This window comes from Hemitrygon akajei, chromosome 10 (genome assembly GCF_048418815.1).
Source record: "Hemitrygon akajei chromosome 10, sHemAka1.3, whole genome shotgun sequence".
In the NCBI taxonomy this organism is placed as follows: Eukaryota; Metazoa; Chordata; class Chondrichthyes; order Myliobatiformes; family Dasyatidae; genus Hemitrygon; species Hemitrygon akajei.
This window is the reverse complement of record NC_133133.1, coordinates 159277999-159298067: the sequence shown is the minus strand read 5'-3', so window position 1 is coordinate 159298067 and position 20069 is coordinate 159277999. Positions and strand designations below refer to the sequence as shown.

At 38.4% G+C, this 20069-nt stretch overlaps 1 protein-coding gene across 1 annotated transcript in view; it reads left to right on the top strand.

Moving 5' to 3' along the window:
- The window catches only part of asz1 (ankyrin repeat, SAM and basic leucine zipper domain containing 1), an 80652-nt gene that overhangs the window by 23047 nt on the left and 37536 nt on the right, over positions 1-20069 (top strand). Inside the window, exons 2-6 of the mRNA XM_073057705.1 lie at positions 3797-3938; positions 5518-5640; positions 15692-15803; positions 18853-18964; positions 19326-19460. Of these exons, the coding sequence (XP_072913806.1) occupies positions 3797-3938; positions 5518-5640; positions 15692-15803; positions 18853-18964; positions 19326-19460 (624 nt within the window). The remainder of the gene's footprint in view (positions 1-3796; positions 3939-5517; positions 5641-15691; positions 15804-18852; positions 18965-19325; positions 19461-20069) is intronic.

The window sequence follows — 20069 nt, the reverse complement described above, 5'->3', positions numbered from 1 at the left end:
TGATTACCAGGCTACAGCATACTGTGTATTTTTGCATTTTTTTAGGTTTACATCAGATATAAAAACAATAAGCAATGTAGACTTGTTCTGGTGTTAGATTTTCATCAGCAATCTTGGCAAAATGATCTCTTTCAATATTTTTATTAGTTTCTGCATAGAGGAATACAGAGTACAAGAAGATATATAAGTCAAAAGAAAAAAATAAAATAGTACCAAATACATTGTATTAAAAATACAGTTACAATCACAAATCCTGTATTAAATTAAATCGTAATATTGAAATATAATAATTTATCAATGAATTTCTCTACTGCTTCGTGATTGATTTGCAGATGCTCTAAAAATATAATGCCATGCCTTTTCTTAAAATTTCTGCAACCAGCTTACTGAATATTCACAATTACCTTCAATTTTCAGTTCATCGTGATAGATCTTTGCTTATATCATGATCAGCATACTATTAAGCAGCTCGTCTTCACTCCAACGCTGATGTATCAACTCTTTCAATACACAATTGAGATCTTCATATTTGACTTTATGCAGTGTTCATGCATTTTTCATTAAGTTCTGTTCGTTACATATGTGAGGTCTGTCTCAGAACTGTCTGTGGTGTTCAGATACCTGCCTGGGAACCTTCCTAGCTGCTTCTGGAATTTTCCATTTGTGACATCATGTGGTGCTCAAAAAAATTAGATTTCAAAGGATTTTGGAATTTCGGATAAGAAGTGTTCAACCTGTACTACTCCATTAAAAATTATTTTTGTTTGACAGTAAGTTGCATAGTAACCATTTTACATAAAGGTTTGCCTAACTTTGCAATTAAACAGTGATAAGCTCACTCCTCCTCAAATTCGCAAAAGCACTGACATTCATGTAGCGTTGAAAGGTACACTGCCAATTTTTTTTGCAAGCCGTACTTTAACTAGTCCTTGGCATTGCAGAGAAACATTTCTTGGAGCAGTGTGAGTGTATTTCACAACACTGGTAGGGCTGGCCTGTCTCCAGCTTTATGTGGATTAGGTCAAATCTGTAAAATTAAATCTGAGGGTATTACAAGGAATCTCAGGTCATCATGATCATCCAAGATGAAGTTCCTTGATTTTGATGAAAAGCTTTCTCTTAAGTTAATTTGTAAAACTGTATTTCTGATCGGTAATCTGATACGTTCTTTGATAATGATAAATATCGTGGAAAAAGTAGAAATTGGTTACCAGGATTGTTTGTTCTTTTCTGTGATTGCTATAGCAGCTGGCAGACCATAGCAGCTGTATGCATGATGCCATTACAGTTCAGGGCATCGGTGTTTGGAGTCCAGTCCCAGCATCCTCTGTAAGGGGTCTGTATCTCCTCCCCATCAAATGCAAGAGTTTTCTCCAGGTACCTTGGTTTCCTCCCACAGTCCAAAGACATACCGGTTGGTAGGTTAATTGGTCATTGTAAAGTGGCCTGTGATTAGACTGGGGTTAAATCGAGGGATGTCTACAACATGATAGAAGATGGCGGCATGCATGGACACAGTGGCCATTCTGGCTCCAACCAGTGGCGAAAATTCTTGTCCAGTTCATCTTTTCTATGACCGAAATACACTGCTGAATATTAAGAACACTAAAATCTGCAGGTCTACCTCGCTAGCGAGCAGATTGACAAAGGTGCTGCACAGTTCCGAACTGACACAGGGAACGAGCTCGGCTCCCCGCCCGTCTACCTCAGCTACTCGGCGAAGCAGCCATCAGAAGTCCAGTAAGCATGTCCATCGGTGGAAAAAGCTGGATTACCTGCACCTATGCCTGAACCAGCGAGAGATGAGGGACTGTTGCACACTCTTCCTGACAGAAACAAGGCTTCAAGACACTATTCTGGGCTCGGCCATCCAGTTAGAAGACCTATTCTCCTTTTGGGCAGACAGAAATGCTGCAACCTCCAGCAAGACCCATGGAGGAGGTCTGTGTTTCTACATCAATAAGAACTAGTATGTGAACTCTCAGTAGTAATGGCCCATTGCTTACCACATAAGATAGAGTTTTTAATGGTGAAGTGTAGGCCCTTCTACTTGCGGAGGGAGTGCACTGCCAATGTAATAATTGCTGTTTGGACTCCCCCCCCCCCCCCCCCCCGTGCTTGTGCTGGGAAAGTGCTGCAGGTGCTCTATGGTGCAATCTGCAACCTCAACGCCACTCACCCCGATGGTTTCTTCATTGTTGCCGGTGACTTCAAACTTAAAAACCTAAAAGCAGTCCTGCCAATGTTCTACCAGCATGTGCACTTCACAATCAGGGCAGATACAACATTGTGGGCCGAAGGGCCTGTAACTGTGCTGTATTGTTCTGTGTTCTATAATATTTTGGACCTGGTTTATACCAACGTTCGTAGAGCCATCAAGGCGATCCCCCGCCCTCACCTCAAATACTCAGACCACATATCCATTTTGCTAACCCCTGCAAACAGCACTGAAACAATGAGTCAAGCCAGTTCACAGGGAGAATGAGACCTGGCCAGAGGATGCCACCTGAATGCTACAGGACTGCTTCGAAAGCATGGACTGGAGCATATTCAAGGAGGTGGCTGCCTACGATCATCATGTCAACTTTGATAACTGTACAAGTTCGGTGACTGGCTACGTAGGAAAGTGCATTGAGGACATTATTATGATTGAACTTTACACTGCCAGGGCAAACCAGAAACCGTGACTGACCACAGAGGTTCGATGATACTACAGTGGTTGGCCTCATCAGAAACAATGATGAGTCGACATACCAAGAGGAGGTAGAGAAGATGTCAAATGGTGTGAGAACAACAATCTGAGTCTCAACATGGACAAGACAGAAGAGATGATTGTGGACCAGGAAGGCACCGGTTGGCCACTCTGCATTGCACATCAATGGCTCTGTCACAGAGAGAATGGAGAGTTCAAAGTTCTTCAGCATGCACATTACAGACAATCTAACCTTAGCATCTCCTCACTAGTCAAGAAAGGACAGCAGCGTCTTCACTTTCTGATGAGATTGAGGCATGCAAGGTTCCCCGCCCCCATTCTAACAACTTTCTACAGGAGCACCGTTGACGGTGTCCAGTCTGGCTGCGTCATTGTGTGGTACAGAAGCTACAAGACCTGACAGAGGACAGTAAAAACCTCTGAGAAGATCACTGGGGTCTCTCTTCCCCTATTTGTGACATTTACCCAGAATGTTGCAAAGGGCCCAAAGTATGGTTGAGGATCCCACAACAATTGAGGATTGTCTACCCACAATCTCTTTAACCCACTATGTCAGGAAGGAGGTACAGAAGCATCAGGACTGGGACTGCCAGACTGGGTAACAGCTTCTTCCTGTAGGTGACTTCTGTGATATCCTGTCACTAGGAAAATGAACTGTTCACTGTTTATCTGTGCTGTGCATTACTACACTAATTTTGAATTATATTTTAGTTACATATTTATAGTATATTTTGGTTCATGAGCTGTATGTGATATATGTTGTGTGGATGCACAGTGGTCTGGAGGAACATTTTTTTTTGTTATATCTATGTACAGTCAGATGACAGTAAATTTCTATATCTACTGTTTGTATAATTTTATTATCAATATTGCACAAATGATTTTGCAGGGTCAAAAGTTAATTTCCCCAGTGAGTCAAATTCTCCCTCTTTCCCACACCCATTCCCCATTATAGTATTCCATTTGCTCTCACTTATGGATGAATACAGAGGGCAATTGGTATTTAATCAAAGTGATGAGCAATGTTGTTTACTCTTTAATACTACATTCTTCTACAGTGCATTCAATAAATTTTTTTTTCAGCCTGTCAAGGCATATGAAATAAAAAACAGTTCACTGGACCAGTCATCAGTGCTTGAACCAAACAGCAATGAAGCGGCAAACGCATTTAAAGAAGCTTTATCATCACAGAATGTGTGTTTGGTTGAGCAAATTCTGAACTCTGGTAAGAAAATGCCAGGTATTTTTGATTCATTTATTTTGTTTTTTATATCATTTCTCTCTCCTCTGCTTGCAAGATTTTTTGACTGAGTCTTGGATATTAATATTTCTAGCTTACTCTTGTACAACTGACCGCAGTATTCATTCATATAAAGAACATAAAACATTTATTCTAGAGCTATTAATATGAATTGCTTTTAAAGAGCATCTTCTACATCTCCTGAGTATATTACTAATTATGTTATTTTAAATTGTGGTCTTTTTTGTAATGTGGCAAATGTGACAATCAATGCAGCATGCTTCCAAAATAGCAACATGTTTATGCCCAATCACCTCTTTATTGTTTATAGGGGGAAATTAAGGTATGGTCAGAGCAATCTCAATAGACTGGCTAATTCTGCTCCTACGTCTTGTGGTCATAGAGGATAATTAATGTTTTTATTTTATCCAAAAGAGAGATCAGAAGGCCATGGAAGAAAGGGAAGAGGGAGGTGATGAGTAGAAAAGGAAGTAAGATGAGAGAGGGAGATGGGAATGGTGAATAGTGAAGGGGGGAGGCTGTTACCAGAAGTTCAAGAAATCGATTTTGGTGCCATCAGGTTGGAGGCTACCCAGGCGGAATATAAGGTATTGCTCCTCCAGCCCGAGTGTGACAGAAGAGGATGCCATGGACTGGCCTGGGGGAATGGGAAGCAGAATTAAAATATGTGGCCACTGGTAGATCCTGCTTTCTCTGGCAGACGGAGCATAGGCACTCAGCAAAGCGGTCTCCTAATCTATGTCAGATCTCACCAGTGGCACAGGAGGCCACATGGGGAGCACCGGATACAGTAGGTGACCCCAACAGACTCTCAGGTGAAGTGTCGCCTCGCCTGGAAGGACTGTTGGGGGCCCTGAATAGTAGTGACAGAGGAGGTGTAGGGGTAAGCATAGCACTTGTTCTGCTTGCAAACTCCAGTGTTGACAGAGAACATCTGAGGTGTCATGAATGTAACTGGGTATGGATGATGGAGAGAGTAGAATCAAGATTAAAAAGTTGGAAGCTCTGGTGGATAAAGTTGAGTGCCAAGGCTTTGACTGAGGTAATTGAAGACTTCTCCACCCAAAATTCCCTCTACAGATTTGAGAGCTAGCAAATCCCAGTACCCAGCTTTTCCAGCTGTTGCTGCTTTCTAGGTTTAAAATAGTTCTCCTGTTTCCCTACAATTCCCATCATCGTCAGTGGGATTGCAAATTATTTAACAACTCTTATTTACCATGCTATCCAAAAGGGGATTTTCAAGTGATAGTGCAAGGGAATCTTGGTTAGAAGAAGCTCTGTTACAAATCTTAGTGGAGAGTACGATGGTGGAGTGTAAGGTGAAGCTGTGAGATCCTGTTTCTAACAAAAGCAAGTATGACTAGTGCTTTGGGACTGTTTATTTGAGTAAACTTGCACAGGCATCCAGAGCTGCTGCTATTTAGGTGCTAGCAATTCCTATCAAGTCCATTGGTTTTTCAGAGTAACAAAATATATATAAGAGCTTGTTTTTCATTATAACCAATTTTAAACATGATGCTCTAACCAGCATCTTTTACTGCAGGTGTCGATGTGGAGATGCGTTTTAGTCTTGGATGGACTCCTTTGATGTATGCCGCAAGCATCGCTAACTTTGAAATTTGTCGCTGTCTTCTTGATAGAGGTGCTACAGCAAATTTTGTGAAAGGTGATATATTTTGATTTGGGCATTGATTGTACAGCGAATCAGCTAATTTGTCTGATATAACTATTTGCAGTTTGTGTAATGTATAATAATAGAAGCCCAGATGCAGAAAGTAGAACTAATTTTTCAGAGGAAACTCAACTGATTTGTGTGTGAGGAGAAGGTTACTAATATCATGACACAGTTGTTCATTAAGCAGTCAAGCAAAATCCAAAAAAGCTGAATTTTTGAGCATATACTTGTGTTATCACTGTGTTTTTCTACCAAAATGGTGATGTACAAATATAAGTGATCAGTGAAGTAACGCAGTCTTCAAACAAACCATGAAAGAAACAGGATAATAACCATAATAGAATCAATGAAAGACCACATGAACAGGCCGGTCACCCAATGTGCAAAAGCCAACAAACTGTACAAATACAAAAAGAAATAATAGCAATAAATATCGAAAATGTGAGATGGTGTCCTTGAAAGTTAGTCCATAGGTTGTGGGACCAATTTAGTGGTGGGCAAGTGAAGTTATCCCCTTTGGTTCGAGAGCCTGATGGTTGAGGAGTAATAACTGTTCCTAAACCTGGTGGTTTGAGTCCTGAGGCTCCTGTAACTGCCAGTGAAGGTATGCTGATGAACATTTGGTTGTACTGTTTATATTGAAACAAATGAAAACCTGTTATGTCAGAGGATACATGGGAAAATGAGAACAGGCTGACTGAGAGAAAAATGTTTTTGTGGGATCATGCAATTAACAAAAGCCAGTGTTAAGTTATTGTGTAATAAAACTTGCCTTCTTTGAATAGAGGAATTATTAGTGGTTATAGACCTGAATCCTTTGTTTTAATCGCATCTAATGTATTTTATTATTATCAGGTACTTAGTATTAATATACAAGAAGAAAGAGAAAGCTTGGGTCATTAAGTAAATAACAATTGATGGGAAGCGACTTAATTCTGTTCTATCTGACGGGCAAAGATATAATTAAATATTTATGACTCGATAAGTTTATAAAAAAAAAGTATAAATGGAAAGCAATAATTGTTATTGTGAAGGTGGCATGGAGAGTTGTGGTCAGAAATTTGATGCCTTTGTTACAAAATTACAATGGATGAGCTAACATCCAGATAATCCTAAATTTTGAGAGATCGGATCCACTAAGATTGACTTCAGTCACTTGGATCATAAAACTTACATCTTTTCTGCAGTTGAAATCAATGTGAGCAGAAAAAAAAGTTTTAAAGTAGAGCAATAAGGTTGATAGAACCAGCCTAAATGAGGTACAAATATAGTAGGAACATTCATTTGGGTGAATGTTTTAGGTAGATTTCTTCTAATGAAAGGGGTCGATCTTTTATCTAGAGCCATAGAAGTTTATGAAATGAATTTGAGTTTTGATTATTTTGATGATATTATATTGGGTTAATTTAATGTAGGGGAATGTGTTATACTATCTTCACACTGTTCGGCGTTTCAGACAGACCATTTTCAGAAAGTTCCTGAAATAGTGCCTAAGAGATCATCAGGGCTCTTTTATTTCAAAATGCTCCTGTGCCATAAGGTCAATGTACAGTAATAGTTTTCATTTCACACAGCTATGGTTCATCATTTTAGACCCATTTTTAAGCACGGATAAAAATACTTGAAAGCTCTGGTTTGAAGGACCTGGTGACCTATTCCTGTTCTGACAGTATATCCATTTAATCTTGATTAGACTTCAAATTCCAAGAATAGGAATTGCTTGATGGCGTTAGAACAAATATTTCTGATTGGATTTCTACTTGGAATTGTCAGTGTTCACATATTTAAACTTTGGTAACTCTCAGACATCCAGCCCCTGCTGTTGCTGCGTGATTGAAGTCATCGGGAAAAAGTACTGGTAGATAAGAAACTGCCTCTCTATTCGACAAAGTGAGACCCTTTCAGTGAAGGTCTGCTTTGCCCAGTTCTGCACTACACTTTATGTGCTAAAGAAAAAAAAACTCAGGACAAATCAAACAAGTCCATATTTACAATGTTTCCTTTGAACTATACACTCCTTCACAGCTCCCTCCTTTGCACCCATACAACAGACACCCAAGTGCACACAAGTAACCAATTTAAATCAGTTTTTACCTATTGTTCAGATTTTAGATCTGAAGGTTGGTCACTGAAGTCAATATTCCCTTTATGTCCTAACCCCAAAAACACACTAACACATGCTATGTCACATGCATAGATCTAAGACTTGCTCACTAACAAGTAGCTCAATATTTGTCACTATTGCAAGACCCCACAATGAAAAGAAATCCATAAGTTTTGAATTAAATTCATGGTTTGTCTTTTAAAGTGTAACTTGTAATGTTAAGTCTGTATGCCAAATACCTTTTAAAACCTATCAAAATAGTTCATGACTTGAACAGAACTATCAGACCTATTAGGTGTACTCTGGTTAGGACTCTTCATTGCAATGATCTAAAGCAATAGACAACAAAAATTTTCCTTCCTGAATATTTTTGGGTGTATCTTATGGATTTTCGGTTGCTGATCACGAAAGTCACAATGAAATTTCCCTATCATGCACCAGTTTTTCGAGATCACTTATAGTTGTTATTTCAAATCATATTTCAAGTCCATTAAAGTGTTGCCCACAATGTAAGGTGAAAAGTTTTCTATCTTGTCCAGGCATTTAAACCAATGTTTCCTGGAATAACCGATAGCATTTGTGTTGGTCCACAAATCAAACGGGTCGTCAATGACAGGCAATCTGAAGAACTTCTAGTAGGTCCAGCGAAGATCGCATGGAAGGCATTCAAGGATACTGTTGAAAATTTTCTTGGCAACTAGAAAGCACCAAACTACATGTAGCAGGTTGACAACATGCTTCAAACGTACAAAGCCATGAAGTGCAACATGTAACTAAAGATTAATTTTCTGCATTCCCATTTATACTTCTTCCCTAGAAGTCTTGGCACTGTTAGTGATGAGCATGGTGGAAGGTTTCAACAAGACATTTTGGTCATGAAGAAACAGTGTCAGGGCAATTGGAATCCATCAGTGCTCGCTGAATATTATTGGACACTTAAGCAAAAAGCTTCAAAAGCTGAATACAAATGAAAATCAGCAACAAAACATTTTTAGCTTAGTTGAACTATTGCAAAGTGTCAGCACTGTAATGCAATTAAATACATTATATTCAATAAAAGTTTGTTGTTTCTCCGAATTCCTATGTAATACACGTAGTCTGAAATTATATTTGTGTTCAGCTTCAAGTACAAAAAAAATTGGGGAAGCAAGACATTTGAAAAAATTTGTGATTCAGTAAAATCAAGTTACAGTCTGGACCTTGGAGCCTTCTTCACAGACTTGGAAGGCCATCGGAAATGTCCTCCCAGTCCAGCATGAGTAAATGCTTGTGTGCAGGAATCAGTGACAGCAGTCACAGGCAAAGGGCCAAGTCAGCGTGACCCAGGCCAACCTCTTTCAAGGTAATGAAATTGTTAACAAATCTACAAAGCATTAGTTTATTGGCAAGCCGTGCATTTAATTGCCCCCAGAATGACTATTCATTTCAAAATGATAAAAAGTGAATGCAGATGACAGAAAATTTGGGGATAGTCATTCCAATGGTCTGCATGGTTCATTTATTTTTTTGTGTGTGGCTTGAAATGATGTTATAGGCATTGGAAAAGACGTCATTCAACTATATTAGAAACAGCTCTGTAAATTAAGCAAGCAAATGACATCTGAGAAGAAACGTTGAAGGAAGTAATTCATGGACTTGTTTATTTTTGCATATTAATTGGCCATACAAACAGAATGTTAGGAGCATCACCACTGTATAGAAGCCAGGAGTTCAAATTGCCAGCTACCACCATGTACTGTATTGCAGGGCACTTAGAACAGCCCGATGTTTTACTTGTTCTTCTCAGCGCAGCCATGTTTAATGCCAATTCTCCTTTCAATGTCTGTTCACTTCCTTCAAGTTTTGTTCAGAATAAAGTTTGGATTTCAGTACTGATCACCACAGAAGAAAGGTGTCTTCCCCCGACAACAATTGGCCAGTAGGCATGCATTGTTTGGTGCTGGAACTTGATTTTCATGCAGGAGGATACAAATCTTGTGTTCATATCTCACATTTAAGTTGCTTTGCCAAGTTTTAACTATTGAACCTCTTGCTAGTGATGTCCCACTGCCCTAAAGTAGATATTCCATCATGCATTTTTTCCTCTATTCCTTCTCTGATTTAAAAGCTAGAGTCCTCTGTCCTAGATTTTCACCTATCTTTATAGCTGTCCTTCTTTTGGCCGATATGCAAATTTAATCAGCGACTCATATTCCTGGTACACCACTTAACATCTTCGTGTATCTGTCCACAGCTATCTCACTTTGCAGTTTTGGCTTGACAGTTTAATGACTGCTAAGGTATCCTTTGTCTCTAATGAACTTTTTCTTTATCAATCTTTTTATTGAATTTTTCAAAGACAAATACATAACGGTCATAATAGTACAAAGAGAGTAGGATTACATTGTTGGCAATTAACACATGTAAGTAGAAACTATAAGTAACACCAGTATAATTGACCTCCCAAACTCTTGATATAGACAAGATATAAAGAAATAAAAAGATGGAAAACCCAAATTGAGAAATCAAAAACAAAATAAACTAAACTAAGCAGAGCTAAAGCTAAACTAAACAAAACTGGGCTATTCTATTATATCGGATAAAATTGTTAATGTCGTCAACTCCGCTCCTCTACTCAAATTGATAAATAATATAAAGGAATCGGAAAAGGTCAGATTACATTCTATGAAAATATTGGATAATAGGCCTCCAAGTTTCTTCAAATTTAACGAGGGATCAAAGGTACCACTTCTAATTTTTTCTAAGTTTAAACAGGATATAGTTTGGGAAAACCATTGAGATGTAGCTGGAGGATTCATCTCTTTTCAATTCAATAAAATAGATCTTCTAGCCATTAAAGTAGTAAATGCAATTATCCGCCGAGCTGAAAAGGGCAGATCTATCATTGGTAAACCAAAAATTGCAGTGATAGGGTGAGGCTGTAAATCAATGTGCAAAACTGTAGAGAATGTATCAAAAATATCTTGCCAATATTTTTCCAAAAGAGGGCAAGACCAAAACATATGAGTCAAAGAGGCTACCTCAAAATGACATCTATCGCAGATCGGATTTATATGAGAGTAAAAACGAGCTAATTTATCTTTAGACATATGAGACCTATGTACCACTTCAAATTGAATCAACTTATGTTTAGCACAAATAGAAGAAAAGTTAACTAATTGAAAAATTTTCTCCCATTTTTCTATAGGTAGAGAAAGTTGAAGTTCCTTCTCCCATTCATTTTTAATTTTATCAGATATATCTGACTATATTTTCATAATCATATAATAAATGATTGCTATTAAACCCTTTTGATAAGGGTTTAAGCCTGAAGTTTTTCTTTCAACCCTCTGTCATGGATCAAGCCTTTTTGGTATGGAAAATGAAGGGTATAATATGTTTTCGTGATTTATTTTTGGATAACTGTTTCATGTCTTTTGAACAATTGTCTAATGAATATAATTTAATAAAAATGGGTTTTTTTTTAGATATTTACAGATCAGAGATTTTTTGAATATGATGTTACCTAATTTTCCGATTTCATATTCAACCGATATCATGAACTTTTTCAACCCTGTTAGAGTCATGGAATTATAGAGCATGAAAACAGTCCTTTGTCCAAACTGGTCTACGCTGACCAAGGTGTTCATCCAAGCTAGTCCCATTTACCAACGTTTGGCCCCTAACCTAAATTTTCCCTATCCAAGCACTTTAAAAGTTATTATTGTTCCTGCATCAATCACTTCCTGTAGCAGCTCATTCCACATGTTTACCATCATCTGTTTAAAATAAAATGTTGCTGCTCAAGTTCCTATTAAATCTTTCCCCTCTCACCTTGAATCTATGACCTCTAGTTCTTGATGCCCCATCCGTGGGCGGATATGACCTGACTGCATTCATCTTAGCTACAGTATGCCCATCATGATATTAACACCTCTGCAAGATCATCTCTCAGTGTCCTACACTCCAAAAAAAAACCATAGCCTTTCCAACCTCTCTCTCTAACTCAGTCTCTTGAGTCCTGGCAATGCCCTTACAAAGCTTATCCACATCTTTTCTATAGGAGGGTGAATAAAACTGCAGACACTAATCTGGTACAACCATGTTATGACCTCCAAACCTCTATACTTAAATGCTCTGACTAATGAAGGCCAGAATGCCAAAAGCCTCCTTCACCACCCTATCCAGCTGTGACTCCCCTTTTAGGGAACCGTGAACTTAAACTTGAACTCCAAGGTCCCTCTTTTCTGTGATACCTGGCACAACTTAGTCAGCTAATGAAGATCCCCCTATGATTTTTCATAAACTTCATCACTATCCACTGTATCACCTGTTCTGGGGTCATTTGAAAACCTGCTAGTCGTGCCTTGTATATTCTCATCTAAATTGTTAATATAGGTGATAGATGACAAAGGGCCTAGCACCTACCCCTGAGGCACACCGATAATATGGACCTTCAGTCTGAGAAACAACCTTCCACCATTACCTTCTGTTGCCTTCCATTAAGCCATTTAGCTAGCTCACACTGGATTCTATGATCTAACTTTCCAGAGTTAGGATCTTCGTGTATCTTCATGTGCAACTTTATTAAACGCCTTACTGTAGTCCATATAAGCCATATCTTCTGTCCTGCCCTCACCAACCTTCGTGGTCACATCAAAACACTTAAGATGTCTCCTAAGCACAAATCCATACTCACCACACCAAATCGATTCCTGTCTTTTCAGATGGGTGTATATCTTATCCCTCAGAATCCTCTCTAACTTACCTACTGCAGATATTAGACTTGTGGGTCTGTAGTTCCTGGGTTTCACTGGTCAACATCTCTGATCCTTCACACAAACTTCAATTTTACGTCCACCAAGTTTACACAGCTGATTTCAGGTGTAGCCTGCTTGTTCTAAGACACAATTTCCAATTTCTACCTACTGATCACCATTAAGAATGCTTAGTTTAACCTTTTCAATGTTGTCTTCTGTGGCTTGCATTTCCAATATTGCTGCTGCTGCTGCTTCTGCCTACTCTAGACCTCATTATTTCCAACATTTCAGTGTTTGGCCTTATTTTTCATTCTCAGTACGTTCCCCTGGACTAGGATGCTTCCATTGCCCCACACATATTTAATTTGCCATCCTCATCGATTCCTTGAGGGAAACCGATGAAGTAATCTTGCTAGTTCACTAGTTTCCTTCAGCTGTCAAGACGCTGCTGTATCGTGGTCAGCTTTGATCACTGCACGTCTTAGTCCCTTGATATATTTTCTACGCGTACAAACCTTGAAGTTGAGCACATTGTGTTTCATATACAGCGTTTCAGCATTAAAAAAGGACCTGAGGTACTTACAAAAAGAAACCTGATAAGCAAACAAACAAGTGAAGAAGGCTACTTATGAGCTCTACAAATATTCCAATCAAATCAATGCATAATGGAATCCTGTGTAATTTTGAGAACACTGTTTCTGCAAGGACGGGGGACTGTTAATCCAGGCTATATTAACTTCAGGTGTTTCTTTGTTAACCTTCCTCCTTCCTCTATGGCTTGAGCATTGCCTCCGGACTGAGTATAATTTTTACGTCTAAATTGACTGAAGAGGCCAGTCTGGGAACCACAGATTTTTTTGATAGGGAAGAAACTGCCTGGCAGGATGAGTGATTGAATTGAAGGGTAGTGTGCTCCATTATACAGGCCTTCGGAGAGCATCTGACATATATGGGCTCAATATTATTTCAGTTGTTGCTCCTCTGTATGGTTATAAGACAGGGATTTTCAAGTGTCAGGAGTGAACTTACATTTCTTCAAGCTATCTTTAAGTACATCCTTGAATCTTTTCAGCTTGATAGTCTCTTCCTGTGACAGAGCTCAGAATTGATTACCTGTATCAGGGGTCTGTTGTTAGATGCGAATGATGAGGCCTGAGTGTAATTATGGACTCATTGATTTGGTTGTTCTTCCAGTGAGTTTGGAAGATTTTGCAGAGACAACATTGGTAGTATAATAATATTGACTAGAAGAATTGGGCAATGTTTCTGCAAGTAGAAAAGAGAAACAAGCAAAATTAGGAACAGTCCTTGACCAAAGGTTCACATAACTTCTACCTATTTAATTTTCTGAATGGGCATGATGTAGGTTGACGTAAAATCTCTTGACCTCCTTTGTTCCATTGTATATGTTTTCACTTGTAAATCCTAACTTTTTAAATTAGCCACATCTTTGAGCACCAGTGGACTGAGCTATTCAGTCATATTGCTTCCAGTTACAGAACAGATGTTTAAGAGTAATTTGTGCTTGAGGCTTCAAAAGGAAGTAATTAACATGCATGCATCAAAATTCTAACTTAGATATTTTATAAAATATGTCATGCATTTATTGAGGTTAATGGAGCATTTATTTTGTTTAGTATAAAACTGAAAGTAGATGTTTTGCATAGTGAAACAACATACTTAACATTCAATGACAATCTGTTGTATAATTCCTCACATTTTTTTTTACATTCAGCTGAATCGCTAATGTTTTCTGTGGTAAATCTCAAATTTATTGAATAGTTTTGTGAGAATTTGGTAAATCATATCGTTAATAGTATTGTGTGTATTCGTAAACCATTTTTGATCCAGCAAAGCAATTTATCAATTGTACAAATCTGTAATTTAAATACAGGCAGTCCCCAAGTTACGAACGTCCGACTTACGAACCACTCGTATTTACGAACCGAGGAAGGAGAACGCCATCCGTCATTTTAAGTCGGATTGTGACGCTGTCCGCCACTTTTAAGTCGGATCGCAACGCCATCCGCCATTTTAAATCGTTGCCGTTGACACTGTGTTGAGTGTGTAACTTTGTATTTGGCTTAAGTTTTTCTTAGCAAGATTCACCCTGACCCCCCCCCCCACCCCCTTTTCTGGTCAGTTGGTGGCGCAGTGAGATCAGTGCCGGCCTCGGGAACGGAGGTTCCTGAGTTTGATCCAGTGACAGACCGCTCCCGTGCCGGGTTGATGTCGATCCAGTGACTCCCATAACATCTGTGCTGGGTTGATGTCGAACTCGTAACTCAACCTTGTGAAAAAAAAACACTGCCACCTCCAGTTTAAGTTCCCATGCGGAATATTGAGGAGGATCAAATACCCAAATCCAGCACAGCCTCCATTTGTCCCATTTAATCTGTCTCAGTGCAGTGGACTTTAGGACCCAGGGAATTCAGTGAGGTGGTCCTTGGGACCCAGCGGACCGCGGGAGCCGGCTGAGATCGGGACCCTCCGCCCGCAGTGTTTCTGTTCTGTTGATGGGAAGCGATCGCGATTGGAAATAATAAAGCATTTGGGAAGAAGTGAAACGCCATCAGTCATTGGAAAAGTGTTAGGCTACAGTCGGTCAACGATCAGAACAATTTTAAAGGATAACGGATAAAGTGAGAATAATGGAGTATGTGAAAGGCCCTGCCCCGATGAAAGCTCCAATTATTACTAAGCAACGCAGTGGTTTAATTGGAATACATATGTTTCTTAAGTGTTTTATATGCATAGAAAGGTAAAATATATACTATATACTAAGACAAACGTTTGACTAACTGACACTAAATAATACCGGATGTATTTGTTCCGACTTAAGTACAAATCCGACTTAAAGACGGACTCAGGAACCGAACTTGTTCATAACCCGGGGACTGCCTGTAATCACAACAAAAATTATTTTTTGCTACCTAAAAGGATTCATTTTATCACAAATAAGGAGTTTTATTTTTCCACTACCTCAAAATCATACTTACTCAATAAAGTGCAGTTTTAGCTAATTAATTTAGTGAAATAAAACAATGATTTACTTGTATTGGTGGAAGCAACTGTTAGAGCTGTCTCAGTTGTTGACTACAAATGTATTCACATACTTGCATCTAATTGTTTCACATATTCCTATAGATGTTTGTATTTCATCAATATACTTGTCATAAATGGTTTATTTTTAATCTAGATCAATATTCAGTGTTGATGGCTGCCTGTGCTAGCACTGAGTCAGAAGAAAAAGTGATGAAGTGTGTAGAATTGCTGTTGTCCAGAAATGCAAATCCAAACACTGCCAGCAGGTAGGAGCCCTTACTCTATAATTAAATACTATGTCAGCAGAAAGAAAACTGCTCACAAAATTAATTTCCTTTCTCAAAAAAAGCTTAATTCTTGGTCGGAAGACTACAACATGCTCCAAATGGTGGTGTCTTCAGATCTAGAAAAAGGCTTTTAAATGGCTACAGCAGAGAAAGGTAAAGACAACAAAAATGGGGAATGCAGAATAAAGCTGTGTACAATTATGCATTTAGGCATCATTTATCATAACACCTCGTGATATTGTGTAATTGCAACAAATAACATACTTGAATATACAGCTTCAAAACTCAGGCTTCAACATGCTTTCAGCTTAGCTTTATTCAGTTTGTAAGATAAAAAATCCTGGGTGTTTTTGTACTTCACAAAGCCTCTCTCCTTCTCCTCTCCAACCCCTTCCCTCTCTGCAGCAAACCGAGAGCATTCAGTCTTATCACCCACCTATACGTGTAGGAGTTGAAAACCTGGTCAAATGTACATTGCAAGTACAGGAAAACTTTTTTTTGCTGGGAAATGAGGAGTTGACTATAGGTTTGGGACAGTAGCTTACACATAGGGACTTCTGAAACATACCAATAGATTTTTAAATTTTAAAATAGACAATAGACAATAGGTGCAGAAGTAGACCATTTGGCCCTGCGAACCTGCACCGCCATTCTGAGATCATGGCTGATCATCTACTATCAATACCCAGTTCCTGCCTTGTCCGCATATCCCTTGATTCCCCTATCCATAAGATACCTATCTAGCTCCTTCTTGAAAGTAATGATCAAATCATTAAATTTGATCAGAAATATTAGGTATTTATTTTAGCAATACAGTGTGGAGTGGCCCTTTCCAGCCCTTCAAGACACTTTGCCCCAGCAATCTCTGACAAACCTGATTTACCCCGACCTCATCACGGGACAATTTGCAATGACCAATTAACCTATGTAGTTGTTGTTTTGAAGTGGACTAAGTTGTTTAGAGCTACAAAATAACAAAAACTAGCCTCCTGCCATGTTGTAATTAAATGTTGTTTGTGCACACCTGTAACCAGTTCTTTCTATTGGTGATCTATCCAGAATCATTATATTCTAATGGATTTGATTTTGTCAGTTCATGTTTTTGCAAAGGGAAGCTGCTCTCGTACTGCTCACACAATTAAATATTAATGTGATAGATATTTATCGTCTTCACTTTTTTTCCTCTGTAGCCACTTGAAAACTCGTTTTTAAGTCCTGATGAGGAGTCTCAGCCTCAAACATTGACTCTTTATTTTTCTCCATAAATGCCTGACCTGCTGAGTTTCTCTAGCATTTTGTGTGTGTTATTCTAAATATTTTAAAGCTTTTTAATAACATAAGGGAATTATAGGATTTAGTTGATTATAGGAATCATTTATTTTATCATTTAGCTGTTCTGCATGCTTTAAACTTAATTTCAGAAATCAACTTTATTATTACAGGCAGTCCCCAGGTTACGTACGAGTTCCGTTCCTGAATCCGTCTTTAAGTCGGATTTGTATGGAAGTCGGAACAAATACATCCGGTATTATTTAGCATCAGTTAGTCAAACATTTGTCTTAGTATATGGTATATATTTTACCTTTCTATGCATATAAAACACTTAAGAAATGTATGTATTCCAATAATTAAGCCACTTCATTGCTTAGTAACAATTATAGCTTTCATTGGGGCAGTGCCTTTCACATGCTCCGTTATTCTCACTTTATCCGTTATCCTTTAAAATTGTTCCAATCCTTGACTGACTGTAGCCTAACACTTTTCCAGTGACCGATGGCGTTTCACCTCTTTCCAAACGCTTTATTATTTCCACTTTATTTTCAATCGCGATCACTTCCTGTCAATGGAGCAGAAACACTGCGGGCCGAGCTCTGCCGGCTCCCGAGGTCCGCTGGGTCCTAAGGACCACCGCATTGAGACAGGCTAAATGGGACAAGAGGGGGCTGTGCTGGGTTTGGGTATTTGATCATCCATAATATTCCGCGTGGAAATTTAAACTGGAGGTGGCAGTGTTTTTTTTTTTATGAGGTCGAGTTGCGACCTCAACATCAACCCAACAGATGGTACGGGAGTCACTGGATAGACATCAACCCGGCACGGGAATGGCCTATCACCGGATCGAACTCCGTTGTTCAGCCCGACACTGATCTCTCTGCGCCACCAGCTGACTGGTACGGGGGGCGGGGGGGTTGGTCAGGGTGAATCTTACTAAGAAAAATTTAAGCCAAGTACAAAGTTAAACACTCAACACAGTGTCAACAGCAACGACTTAAAATGGCAGACAGCGTCGCGATCCGACTTAAAATGGCGGACGGCGTTCTCCTTCCTCGGTTCGTAAATCGGGGACTACCTGTATTATAGTGCTTTGTTGTTAACCTAGCTTCCTTTTTGCAATGTTGTGTTAAATGTCCTTCAAGAACAGTACATCCCATTTAGTTTATGTCTTTATGAACTTCTAAAGCTCTTGATGGACCTCTGGTGGTAAAAATGTTTAATATATTTTGGCATTAATAATACTTAAGTCAAAGAGTTTTGGACCATGATTTCTTATATCTTACAAAGAAAACAATTTTGTTGCTTTGAATCTGCTGTATCCATGGTATTATTTGCCTACGAACTAGTGCTGTTTGTGCATAAACAAAATCAAACTTATGAGTATTCCTATCACTGAAGTTAACTTGATTACAGTTAACTTGTAAACCTTTTTGATACATGTTTAATCTTCAGAACTATTTCAGTCCAAGTTACCTGGAGATCCCTTCTCTGTGTAATGGAAGGATATTAAAGTATAGTATCCTACTACACTATTGCAGTTTTTCACTATAGATAAAACTTTTAATGCACAACTTCTCCAGGAAATAATACAGTTGAATTAATTGAATTAGTTGAATAAATATTGAGTTTTATATTGACCTATATAGAAGATTATTTATGCTCTTGAAATTCGACATTAATTAAATTCTTATTTTTATGAGGAGTATTTATGATTTGTATTTCAATAATAACTTTAACCTTTCCCCCTTTTCAGTAGTCAGATGACCCCATTGATGTATGCGGCCAGACAAGGACATACTCAGACTGTTATACTATTAGTGTCTCACGGAGCAGAAGTAAATGTCCAAGATGACAGAGGCTACACAGTAGGCACCGTTGGTCAAGTTTTATTAATTGGAGTAGAATGTGAACATCATTTCTTGTTTCAAAGTAGTTCAGTTGTTTAGTACATGATTATGTTGAAGCATAAACTACTTTTCGGTAAATAAGTTCTGCACAGGGAGGAGAGAATGTGGCTAAGTTATGACTAGAGCATTACTAACATTTAACAATGATAGTAGTTTGATTTTGCAGAGGGAGTCATTAAAATTTTGTTCATGTTAGTTTATTCCTTGGTATGCATTTTTAATTAATTTTGAAGCTATTTAGAAATATCTGCCATTATTTTACTGATGATTATTACATTTTGCAATTTTTGCAAGCCTGAAAATGGACTTTCCTTCATAGGCACTAATATGGGCGTCAAGTCAAGGCCACAAAAGTACAGCACTGAAGTTAATTGACTTCGGAGCTGATAAGACACTGAAGACCAAATATGGAGAAACGGCAGCTGAAATTGCTGAGAAAAAACATCATTCGCAGGTAACCATCAAAAACAAAGGGGTAACATTAGGTGAACTTGGTAGATTGTTTTATAGACCAAATTAAGATAAAAATTGTATTAACTACCAGTGAGATGGTTGTACTTTTAACTTTTCTGATATGTTTCACTATGGGTTAAAGCATTAAATTGAACTTTGAGGGTTTTCAAAAAATCTTTACAATGCCTGCAAATCACTTAGCACTGCTAAGTATCATAGCTGAATGCAGTCCTTAAACATAATTCTTTTGCCATTTGACCATTTATGAGAGTGGTTTGTGTCCTCTGTGTTCATTGACAAAATTTAGAATCCTTAATTGTTTGTTCTTGATTATTCCTGTGTGTCAAAGTGGATAAATTGATGAAATAATAACTAAAACAAAAAACTACCCAAGCATATTGACTGTGTCCTCAAAAACTAAATTGCAGAGCTGTAGGATAATGAAGCTGACAGCATCTCTCCACAATCAGCGGGCACAGGTTTAATGTATAACTTTAAATATGATTCCTTTACAAATTTAAAATTGGCGTTCTGATATATACTCTTGCATATATAGACTACTTACGAAAAATATCATGCAAAAAGGATCACTCTTCTGATTCTTGGCAGT